The sequence below is a fragment of the Macrotis lagotis genome, chromosome 1 (genome assembly GCF_037893015.1).
Source record: "Macrotis lagotis isolate mMagLag1 chromosome 1, bilby.v1.9.chrom.fasta, whole genome shotgun sequence".
Classification (NCBI taxonomy): domain Eukaryota; kingdom Metazoa; phylum Chordata; class Mammalia; order Peramelemorphia; family Peramelidae; genus Macrotis; species Macrotis lagotis.
In genome coordinates, this window is record NC_133658.1 from 525,534,926 (window position 1) to 525,547,824 (window position 12,899).

A 12,899-nucleotide genomic window follows, 5' to 3' on the forward strand; every position below is an offset into this window, starting at 1 on the left:
GGTCTTTAATTTCAAAATAACAACATAGTAAGCACCAATTAAAAGACTAAACTTTTTCATTGATAATCTAATAATATCTGCACTATGAACAGGATTTGAGGTCTCAGAGAAGAAAAAAGGCTCTAGAAATTTCTCATCAGTGGTATCAGTACAAGAGGCAGGCTGATGATCTACTGAAATGCTTGGATGACATTGAGAAAAAATTAGCCAGTCTACCAGAACCCAAAGATGAATGGAAACTAAAGGTAATGTTGTTTTAGAATGCCAATAATAGTTTTTATGTCATGCTCTATTAATTTCAAAATAAACTACATGTAGACCATATTAAAATTCTTCACTTTCTTGTTTTCCTTACTAGCAGTCTGTGATTTGATGCATTGCCTTGTATTACTATTTTTTTGGTAAATGTTTTATTGTATTAAATGTTATTCAAGTGATATGAAGCAGATTAAATAAAATGTTTGACTTGTGTAAAATAGATTGAGAAATTTTGTGTTTCTAGTAAAAGTTGTAATTGACTTTGTATATCTTTGTTCCAGATGAACAAATGACTTATCGGTATTTGGATGCCTTCTTTTTCATGTTAGCACATTCATTTCATCAGAGCATTGTCATGCACCTCTGTCAACTATATGTAGATTCATTTCCCTATTGTCTCAAGATTTTTTCAGTTATCACTTTCTTTTTTTGCTTCATTCTCTATTGAGTTTCTCCAAAAGTGAAAAAGGAATTAGCTAATTATTCCATGAAACCTTGAAAAGTTGATTTGTACAATCCCAAATAACAGAGTTATCACTTAAATTTTCAATCACCAAAATTTAAAAGAAAGAAAATTTGTCAATTATTTCAATATTCCTCAAATATGCTCTACTTAATAGAATCTATTTAAAAAAACAACAACTGAATACAAGGAGATACTTGAAATTGTTTGATTTATTTTACTCCTACATACAGTAAGGTCTATCCCTAACTGTATATTTTATATGATTTCAATAAAGTGGAAAGGCTTTGAAATTCAGAAAGACGTATTTGCTGCTTTCAAGTTGGTTGCTGTGGTTGGTTAGCTAACTGCCCTGGGCCCTGTATTGGTTTTGCTCACTAGGAGATTGATCGTGAGTTGCAGAAGAAGACAGAAGAGCTGAATGCGGTGCACAGGCAAGCTGAGAGCTTGTCTAAGGATGGGGCCACAAAGGCTGTGGAGCCAACCCTGATCCAGCTCAACAAGCGCTGGCGAGAAATTGAGAGCAAATTTGCTCAGTTTCGGAGACTCAACTATGCACAAATTGTGAGTTGTTACTGGCAAACCAATGTGTTTGCAACTCCTCCTATTACTAACAGAGTCCCACTAACAATAAAGTAAATCTCAGATAAAATTCTAACTCCTCCAAAGCTTATCTTCACGTCAGCAGCTTCCTATCTCCTTTAAGCTACTGATTTATTTTTTAGGATAATTTCTAAAAGAAAAAAGGCAACCTTGAATGAACTAGTGACAGATGAAAAATCTCATTTTTCACAAAAAGAAAAGAACACCTTAAATTTTTTTTGCCTCATCATTTTTCCATAACATTAGACGTGTAAATTTGTCAACATATCATACATTTACTTTATTTCAGCATACATGTCTAATCCAAAAAAATGTATTACTTTTCCCAGGATCATCCCATGCAAATTTTAATTGTTTTTATGTGTATGTAGTCTATAATAAATATATGTTGGGAAATTTTTTCTTACATCTCTTGTGTATAGCTCTTTTAACAGAACTGAATGAACTTTAAGGCATAAATTATATATTATATATACATACATATGTATACATGCTAAATAAGTGAAAATGACCCTTTACAGAAGAATCTAATGCTTTGTAAGCATTTGACTGATTTGGTTGTTAAATAATGGATATGAAATATTATGTATGTCACAGGATGCTTGGGGGTAAAAAAGAAAAAAAAAAAAACAAGTGACTTCTATTTTTGTCAAACATCTGTCTGGAAATCACCTGATAGTTTTTGACTAGAAGTTGCAGTATCATAAACTATTGGATCTTTCTCATAGGTTCCCTATTTTTTCCCTCTTGTCTTTTTTAAAATTTGTATTATGAAAAGGTATATTTACCATGAAGTACTCAACCAAAGGAAATATTGACAAATGTAGTTAAGTCAAAGTCTACCCAACCATGAACAGATGTTTCTACTCAGGAATTTTTTCTGTGACTTGTTTATTCTATCTAAATTATGAACTGTGTTTTGAAAAATTACTTTAACATCTTATTGTACATAATTTTATTTGAGACATATAACCCAACATGCATATTGCAATGTGATATATTGACCAAAAGAGTACATAATTTGCAAGATTGTTTCTTACTTTAAGATTACATTTTGAATTCATAAATATACACATTTTTCTGCAAAATGAAATTGTCTAAAATATAATACCAATGGGAACATTTGTGCAGTTGAAATAAGTAATTCAAGAAATATTGAAACTATATTATGTTATTTGGTTTTGTTCTAGTTGATTGCCTTTCTCATCTTATGCCTCATATTAGACTTTATAATTCTGATCAGTCATAGATCATTAAAGCTTATATTGAAATGCTGTGCCAATATATACAAAGTAAAATGAAAGATTTAAGGAAATTATCCAGGTAATTCAAGGCAAAATTAAATGGATTTTTCAGGAGAAAGTATTTCTTTTTACCCAAATTATCTGTCTGGGTTTTCTCAATTCTCTATTTTGCAGCAAAACTTTGTTTACAGTCAATGTCTGCAAAGGATTGTTCATAATTAATACATTCTTATAAACTAAAAACAAGATTAAAGCTACTAATTGTCTAAGAAAAATAATACACATTATTAAAAAGATTGAAAATGTTAATATTTTATTTAAAACTTGAGATATAATTTCTCTGTATAATATGCATTAAAAAGCATGCAATGCTCTTAATAGTAATCTGATATAAATGGTTCGATCAGCAAGAAAATTGAAAATATTTTAAGATAATTCCTGATTATCAATGGCAATATAGTACATCAACTCAAACATACAAAATAATGAATGATGATGATGATGATGATGATTATGTTTGTCCTTCGTTTTCAAAGAGGACCATGATACCAGGGAGGTGATGCCAAGATGAGCAAGTAAATTGGATTTGAATGAGGGTTTGTTATGCTCAGTGACCTGTTTCACTTTCTCCTCCAGAGTCATCTGAGTCCAATGACCAGATGTGAATCAGGATGACTAGAAATGGGCCTGAATACAAGGCAGCTAGGTGGTGCAGTGGATAGAGCAGTGGGGCTAGAATGAGGAAAACCTAAGTTCAAATACAGCTTCAAACATTAGCTGGGTGACTCAGGCCAAGTCACTTAACCCCATTTGCCTCAATGGATGAAATGTAATCAGAGTTTTAGAATCCAGAATTGTATGTCAATATCTTCAGAATTTAGAAGATGTTTGTAGAATACTAAACATTAGGCAATGAATTAAAGGATCTTGGTTTCAGACCTGATTCTATGACTCATTAGTCCAGTGATCTTTGGTAAGATATCAATTTCTCATCTGTAAAATATGGATAGTAATCTCTCATCTGCCTACATTACAGAGTTTTGTGAAGAATAATCAAAATATTTAGAATTACACTAAAAATATAACCCATTACCTTTAGTTTTCCATACTCACCAGCCTATTTCTACATTTTAGACAATGGTTCCTGATATGAATGATCAACTACAATTCTTCAATGTGGTAGTACTGTATAATCATAATTAAGCAGACTAAATAAATGTGATGGAATCATTCTTTAATGTCTCTGCAGAAGTCCTTATAGTCACATTCTCAACTGATATCAGCATTCTTGATAAACATACAGAAATATACAAATAAACTCTGAACCTAACATAAGTCTATTTAATTACACATTGGCATTATTAGATATGAGCAGAGACACTGAGCAGAGAATCTCAAAGTAGCACAAATACAATATGAAAATAGCAGTTATCTCAATAGATAATAGTGATAAACATTATTATAATGAGAAATATTTAGTGCCTTGAGGTTTATAAATCATTTGCATATGTAAGTATATATATATATACATATATATATAATATATTTTGATCTTCACTATCTCCCTATGATTTAGGTGCTAATATTATTTTCATTTTGCCAATGAGGAAACTGAATCAAAGACAGGTTAAATGACTTGCTTAATGAGAGAGATAATCTGACAGGATTTGAATTCAAGTATTCCAATCTCCAAGCCCAGCACTCCATCCACTCTGCCACTTCAATCATCACAAAATGTCAGAACTAAAATGGTTGATCTAACACACCTACTCCAACTATTTCATATCAGAGAGACAGCTAAGTGTCACAATGATGTCCCAATGGATCCAAAATCAGGAAAATGAGTTCAAGTCTGGCCTCTGACACCTACTAGCTGGGTCACCCTAAACAAATCACTTAACTTCTATCTGCATTAGTTTCCTCCTCTGTAAAATTGCGATAATAATGATATCTACCTCATAAAGTTGTTGAAGAATAAAATGAGTTAGTATTTAAAAGTCCTTTGTAGACCTTAAAATTTCATATAAATGCAATTATTATTATCATGATCATGACCACTTTAATTATATTATTATTTTAGATGAGAAATAAGTCCAAAAAACTTTCCCAAGGTCATAGAGTTAATTTGTAGAAGAGTTAGACCTCAAAACTCAGACTCTTTCCATTATAGTATAGTGAGAGTTGACTTTAATATTATATACATTTTCATATTTTTTCCAATTATAATTTTAAGAGATTTGTGCTTGAACATGTAGGAGTAGAAAGACTCCTTTAAAAGAGTATCTGTCAATCAGCAGTGGCAGCATGTACTGTAGAATTCTTAAATTTATGGAGTAACATTTTATCATATTTTAGGGATTCCAGAATGTCAGTGGTTTATTGAAGCAACAAGATAGTCTCTTGGGAGTTCATAGCAGCAAGGCCCAATTGAAGTAAATAGGGTTCTCACCACTGGAAAACATGGGAAAGATATGATTACCAAACATAGGATACTGACAAAGATCAAGATGAATTAGGAAGTCTAATTATTTCTCAGGGCCAGGGTGAAGGTTCAGCCAAGATGGAAAAAGGTGGGGTATCAAGCTCACCATTCTGAGGAACAACTTGGAAACAGGAAACAAATATCATATTAGATAACATTTAGATATCATATTATTATTCTCAAGTTAATTGAGTAAAGGGATTCAAGGCAGAAAATGTTCTTAAAAGAACTGGAAATGAATCTTCTCTAAATTGAAGAAAAAATACTGTCTTTTGACATACTGGATACTCCTCATTATTCTATTTCTCTTAGCGTTCAAATCAGTTTGACTTGACAGGATTGTGATACCTCACTGGGCTGTAATAACTAGAATATTGAGAATATAGAACTAATTTAATTTTTCTAATTCTGTCATTGACACTATCATTCTCCTCAGCCATGGCAGACAAACTAAAATCTGTTGGTCAAATCTAGCCTATTGCCTATTTTTATGGCCTATAAGCTAAGAATGGTTTAAAAAATTTTAAAGTTCTATTTTATTTACATATATGAAAAAACATTCTTACCTTGGATCAGATCCTATACTAAAGTTACCACCTGAAAAATGCAAGTTATCTTTTGTTCTTCCCTTTACTTCATCTCCTATATTCAAGGTTATTGACTTATGCTACATACCTCCAATTCTGTCTCTTGCAACTTCTATTCATTCATATTAAGCTTCCTCTTAATTCATGAGCTCATGACCTCTTTGCTGGATTCCTGTAATAATAATGATGGCAATCATTATTCCTGAAATAACTTTCTAGCTAGTCTCCATGTCCCTGGTCTGATTCTACTCCAATCCATACATCAAAGAGCTTGTTGGGGGATGCACCAAAACAATCAGACTGTTCATCTGTTATCTCTTATTATTAAGGCATGATTACACTTAATAATACCCTTTTCCAGGCACACACATTCTCAATCATATCTTTTATTCTAATTTTCCCATTCAGTCTATGAGTGGGTGATAAATGGCTGAGTCAAATCAATGGGGTAAATTAAGTTACTTTCAAAAATTTCTTTATGCCTCTACCCAGATTTTCCCTTAATGACATCAGCTTTGGGTTTGTTTTGCTACCACTTAGAGTTTTCCTTGGGAACATCAGAATTTGTCTTATTCCAGGTTTCCAAAGGAAAGGTCATGGGAGTAGCAGGTCCCATACAAGCATTTGGGCTAAAAATGAATCAAATATGGAGCAAATATTTCACCTAAACAAAATGCCAAATTTTTCATCTAAAGACACAGAAGAATCAAAATAACCTTTCATCTTACACAGATGTGTTCCCACTTCTTAGGAACATATATAGTACTGTCTATTGTCTACAAGGCAATAGCACTTAGTTTTGTGGGATAATCAAATAATCTTTCTCAGGTGAGCTCCACATTCCTCAAAAGCCTATAAAATTGCTAAAATCAAATAATCACTTATCCAGTGAATGTCATTTCCCTTCATTTCCCCTACAGTCCTCCAGATATTTATGCTGATGTTAATGTTGAGGTTTCCACATAAAGGGGAATATTGGGTGATCCCTAAAGATTCAGTACTTTTCCAGAGGCCTTTCCTAGTCCATATAACTCATAATTCTAATGAAGAAGAGGATCTAAATATACTACTGCATTTTGGGCCTTTGTTCTTTTCTGTGACTAGTCTCTGGATCTTGTCTGGCACTGCAATTCCTCTATGTAAGCAACAAACTCACTTATCATTCAACATCCCCTCCTCTGTCAAAGGATTTCTTTACTTGTTAAGGAACTCCTCTTCCCTTCTACCACTTCAATTTCACTGATGGCTAGAGTCACTGCAGCTCTTGGTTGGGCATAGAAACTCCTTGCCACTCTATTGCTGACATTTCTGGGGTTATATAGTTTCCTGATGCATATGATCACAAGGATGCATAGACCTACTATGCTATTTTGGCTATTTAATTGGATTCTTACTTGTATTGTCCTCAGAATGAAGGAAACAACAAAGTCAATGATCTCTACTGTCTTAACTCAATGCTTAGTTTCTTTCCACACAATTCTACATAAACTAGTCTTTTAAAGGCCTCCAGTTAGGTAGCATGGTACAGCAGGAAGAACAGTGAATTTAGACTCAGAGGACTTTAGTTTTAATATTGGCTCTGAAATTATGTATATTACCTTTGATAATTCTCTTAACGTCTCTAGGACTCCAGTTAATTTCTATAAAATGAAGAATTTGGACCAGATGACTCCTTATATCCTTTCCACTTATGAGTCTATGAACACACAGTCCTATGACTTGTTCACCAAATTCAATAATCTCTTTTCAGTTTTTACCCTCATTTGCCTTTTAAAAAACATTTGGTTAGGGGCAGCTAGGTGGCATAGTGGATAAAGCACTGGCCCTGGAGTCAGGAGTACCTGGGTTCAAATCTGGTCTCAGACACTTAATAATTACCTAACTGTGTGGCCATGGGCAAGCCACTTAACCCCATTTGCCTTGCAAAAACCTAAAAAAAAAAAAACCATTTGGTTTTCTGTTCTCTTGGCTTCCATGACATGGTGCTACTGGTTCTGCTCTTATCTCTTCCATTTCTGTTTTATTCTCTTGATTACTCCTTACCATATCAGAAAAGAATTCAGATTAAAAACATAATGCCAGGTTTAGGGTGATAATGGAAAACTCTGAATAGGAAATCAATAACCAGAAGATACAGTGAAATCAAAGGGTCATAGAAAAATAGGCATAAGAATTAATAATTGAAAACATGATATTAGTAGCAAAGATACCTTGATTCTAAGGCACACTTCTGTCTCATTCAGAAGTACTCAAATTTTCTTTCCTGATGGCAGGACTTAATATATCTTAGACCTATAGATGGAAGCAGAAAAGAGACTATAGAGATAAAGTGTGTAGGTTGAAAGAAATATAGATTTAGGTAATTGGTATCCCATGGAAATTCTTACTTCTACTGTCAGGTCTGAGACATCAAGAATAAGATTTTAATGAAAGCTATCTTATAAATTTTATTTTAGAGCCCAAAGTTAAGGTCTTCCCAGATCTCTTTATCTACTAACTGTCCTAGATTTCAACCATGCTTCAGGTTTATATAACATCTAATCAACCATATAGATCAGTTCCCCTCCCCAGTTTATTCCACCTTCCTAGGTTGTTTGTAAACAACTATATCAGCCTGCCTATATAAAAATTTACAATATTTTAATAGCAGACAATCTTTATTATTTAGACTTCTGTATTTTCTCCTTTCCTGATAACTACTTACTCCCCGGTAAATGTCATCTTTCCTATTTAGAATAGCTTCTTAAGGGCAGAGAAAAGAACTCATGACAAATGATGAAAATGCAGGCTAGTTTATTGATGCTGGTCAGACCTTGAACATAATCTATGAAATTCCGTGATAGGTGTTACTTCCATACCATGATAGGAATTCAAAAAAGTAATTTTAATAGATGATCTATAAAATCACATATCGAAAATATGTATATTTTATTTACAGTTAAAATTTATATTACAAATAACATGTGTATACTTTTTGTTTATATACTTCAGCTCAATAAAAAATTAACAATCTCTGATACATTATTATTTTTCTAATAATTTATAAATTTTGCTAACTCTTCTTTGCTCTTTCCTTCTTTTAAAATCCATTATCTAGCTTTTAAATAAAGGCCTTATCATTCATCCTTAACAATTCAGTTTTAGACATATGACCTCTTTAAACTCTGTAGGACATTTTCTTCCTTAGGGAACATCTTTTCCTGATTCAGGCATTTTTCCTATCTTTGCTTTCCTTTCTCTTTCAGCTAAAGTACTTCAGTTCTCCTTTCGGATATTATCTCTTCTCCACGAATATATAGCAATCTTTTGTTTCCATGATGCACAAAACCTATGGGGTTCACCCCCGCAATTGCAAGAAGAATTTTATAATTTTTTTTCCAACAATAAATGCTTACCAGAAATCTTTGTAACGCCCCTAACATGAGGTCATTTATCAGCCTCTAGTGGTTGGTGACTCATTTCTCTTTGAGAGAAATAATTATTCAAAAGTGTTTCCCCCTTTCTGTTGTGCTAAACTTTGCTAAAATATGAGAACATACTATTTAAGAGAATCTTATAGTAAATTACTTTAAAAAATAAATTACTTTATCGTAATTTTCAAATTTATTTATATATATGTAAATATATACCTATTATATATGTGTGTCTTTGGAAAGTAATAGAGAAAGAAATATCTCTATATATGAAATAATCTGCTTCATTTTTTCTGCAAAAAATGAATACTACTACTATAACTTTTGAAATTTCAAACATTACTGAATTTATTTGGGTACTTCTCCTTGTGACTTAAATCCCTTTCAGACATTTTGAGGATAAAAGGATTTTTTTTCCTGCATAATTTCCTCCTCCTACAATGCTTCTGCTTTGAAACAGCAACCATGACTGCCAACTGCTACTGCCAACTGGTAACAAAAATTCCTTTGGGGATTGAGAAACATAAATGAATTTCACTTCTGAAAGCAAAATATTCTCCATTAAATATGGGAAAGAATTTCAATGATTAATCAAGGTTACGGAGTGTGGTGACAATCAGGAATCAAATGTTCCACTTCCATTTTAGGGTAAAAATTATCAAAGGAATTAGGAGTAAAAATATCAAAAATAAATGCTGTCTATGGATAGGGGTTGTCAGAAAGCCTCATGGTTAGAGCTATTTCAGAAACTATCCACATGTTGTTTTGGTGAATAGTTTATCAAATCCAAGAGATAGTATTTAGGCTATATGAAACCCAATGAATGCTTCCCTCAAAAGGATATCTAATCTAAGAAATATAAGTAGTTATTTAAACCATTGATTTTTATCCTAGCACCTTTATCTGACTGTTAATATTTAAGCTAATACTGAAATTCTTTTCTTTCCAACTCTCTTATTTCTAATTGTCTGGGTGATAATTTGGGGTATTCAGTTGGCATCATATTTTCTTTTTGAAGCAAACATCCTCAACAGGTTTGCAATTTCTTTTCCTTAAAGAAGAATTCAAAATTCCATTTTAAGGTAATCCTAGCTACCTGCTTATACGTTTAATTAGTGATTTGTAAATCTTAAAACACCATTTGCTTCTGAGTTATTTTAATTATTTGATTGCAATAGCCAAAGGATTCATTTTGACCAACCTGATAGTGATAAGCCTTTCCATACATAGCTTAGTTAAGTATGACAGCAGACACAGTCTATTTGGACCACATTCAAAGCCTTTTCAGATCAGTAAAACCTGCTAGAATGTGTACTCTGCTGGCAAAGACTTCTGAAAACACCAGGTCACTTCATTGCATGAGGATTAATAAGAAAAAGATGTTTTGATTGATTCGAATCTGCCCTGGTAGAGAAAGAATAAATGTAGAGGAGTTCAAAGATCTTCAACATGTTGAAGATTTTCAACAAGATGATGTAACAGTAGTCTTGGATGTGCCTCTTAGAGATTATATGGATTTATTTTTAGCTTCAAAGAAGATTATTCCTCTTTGACCTTTGTTTGCTTAACTATTCATCATATAATGATATCATCTAAACTGCAAAGACCTTAAGACCAAAGACTGTCTTTTAAATATTTTATGTCCTATAAGAACCATTTAATAAAGGTCACAAATATATCAGGAAAAAAATTTCCTCCTAATTAAAGCTGTCTAAAAGTAGAATGGATTGCCTATACAGATGGTGGAATTTTTTCTTCTTGTTTTGGAAATCTTTGAGTAGAAGCAAAACAATCTCCTTTCAGGTATACCCTAATAGGGCAATTTGAACAATATTGTATAATATTGAACACACCATTAATTTTAAGGAAAAGTTTCACAAAAGGAAAAATCTAATTGCATTTATGGTCAATTTATTTTGACATTTTTGAAGTTGTCCTCTTCCTAAATGATAGTATAGAAAATTCATCTAGAATCAGGGAATCACAATATTTAGTGGTAATATATGCAAAAGGAATTACTAATAAAGCATATCCAAAAATAGGTTCAATCTCTACTCAATGATGTTCAAGGAAGAGGAATTCCCCATCTCTCTAGGCAATCAACACCATTTTTTGGATAACTCTAATTACTTAGAATTTTTTTTATTAGTTACCAGGAAATAGGTCCTTTCTATTATCACTGGGTAAAATGTAACAAATTGAATCCCTTTTCCAGTTGATAGCCTCTCATTTACTTGAAAAGTTGTCATGTTCCCACTAAGTCTTCTCTTCTCCAGAATAATCTTCACGTGATAGAAGATTCTTCAATATCTTGGTAGCTCTTCATTCAATACACCTTGATTTATTAATCTCCTCCTAAAATCATGATGTAGTAGTAATTTACAAGTCAGATACATTGCATTTTCTCTATGTATAAGGAAATACAAGGATCATTACCACTTCTAAATGAAATACACATTTACTTCAATTCTTCATTAATTTCTTGTGCCATTAATATGCTTATTCAGTGGTTTGTATTGTAATCAATCCTTTCTTCCAATATTTTATGATTTTTATTCATATTTTAAATTTTCATTTTAGAATTTACCCAATACATTGCATTTTAGTGTAATTAAAGACATTACTTTTAAAATTCCATGGTAATACTGAAATTCTCAATATATTCAACAGTTAGTTATCATTACTATTGGGCAGCTAGATGACACAGTGGACAGAACCCTGGCCTTAGTGTCAGGAGGATGGGAGTTTGAATATAACCCTCAGGCATTTACTAGCTGTGTGACCCTGCACAAGTCACTAACCCTGACTACCTCCCATCCAGAACCATTTCCAGTCATCCTGATTCCTATCTGACTACTGGACCCGGATGGTCTCTCTGGAGGAAAAAGTGAGGTTGGTGTCTTAGCACAGCACCCCCTCATTCAAATGCAATTCAAATGCTTGTCATGGCATCACCTCCCTGATGTCATGGTCTTCTTCAAAAATGAAAGACAATTATTATTATTATTATTATTATTATTATTATTATTATTATTAGCATGATTGTTGCACCTTTATCAACTAACCTTTCAAATCAGAGATTTTCTTTTATACCACATCTTCTCAGCAGTTCATCACTGGCAAAATATCAAAGTCTAAGTTTACTGGCCACACATCACACAATTGTTACCTGTTTCACCAGTAAATGTTTTTTCAGAGATTAACATGTCACAAATATTTTCCATCACCAAAAGAATAATTATTTTCAAAAGTGGGATCAATTTATTAAAAAAAAGAGTAGGATATTGGAATCATTAAGAAATTCAGTAGTTTTTGAAACGTAGTGTAGCCTACTCTCTTGCCTTTATTTAATTTAAGGGTCATGTCATTAAATACCAATATACTAATAGAAAAGTCTGCCTATTCAACTGCATATAATAGTGTAGAGTCTAAATTATCTTGACTTATTTGGTTTGTGTTGGTTGTTAGACCAGTATCTTCTGAGGGTTTTTTTTTTGGTATGTCTGTTCGTTGATTTTTTGTTTTGTTTTGTTTTTACAAGGAAAAATAGGGTTTTGTAACTTGCCCAAGGCCACACAGGTAAGTAAATATTAAGTATCTGAAGTAGAATTTGAACTCAGGTCCTCCTGACTCTAGGATCAGTGCTCTATTAACTGTGCCAACTCACTGCCCCAGCCAATATCTCTTGAATAATCATTAATCTCCTTGAAGAGGTTCCATAATATTCATATATGTATAATATTCCACGATGAAATCATCAGAAAACTATAGAAGAGGCAAGTGATTTTATGAAAAACAGTGTTCCATTACCTGTCATGTACTTTGCTTAAATTTTAACTCATGAATTTC

The 12,899-nt window shown here is 32.5% G+C and overlaps 1 protein-coding gene across 7 annotated transcripts in view; it reads left to right on the plus strand.

Annotated features, from left to right (window-relative positions):
- DMD (dystrophin) overlaps positions 1–12,899 on the plus strand; it is a 2,282,785-nt gene that overhangs the window by 979,400 nt on the left and 1,290,486 nt on the right. For all 7 annotated transcript variants that reach the window (XM_074220296.1, XM_074220284.1, XM_074220285.1 and 4 more), the window contains 2 exons: positions 93–245; positions 1,103–1,285. In XM_074220296.1, coding sequence (XP_074076397.1) covers positions 93–245; positions 1,103–1,285 — 336 coding nt within the window. The remainder of the gene's footprint in view (positions 1–92; positions 246–1,102; positions 1,286–12,899) is intronic.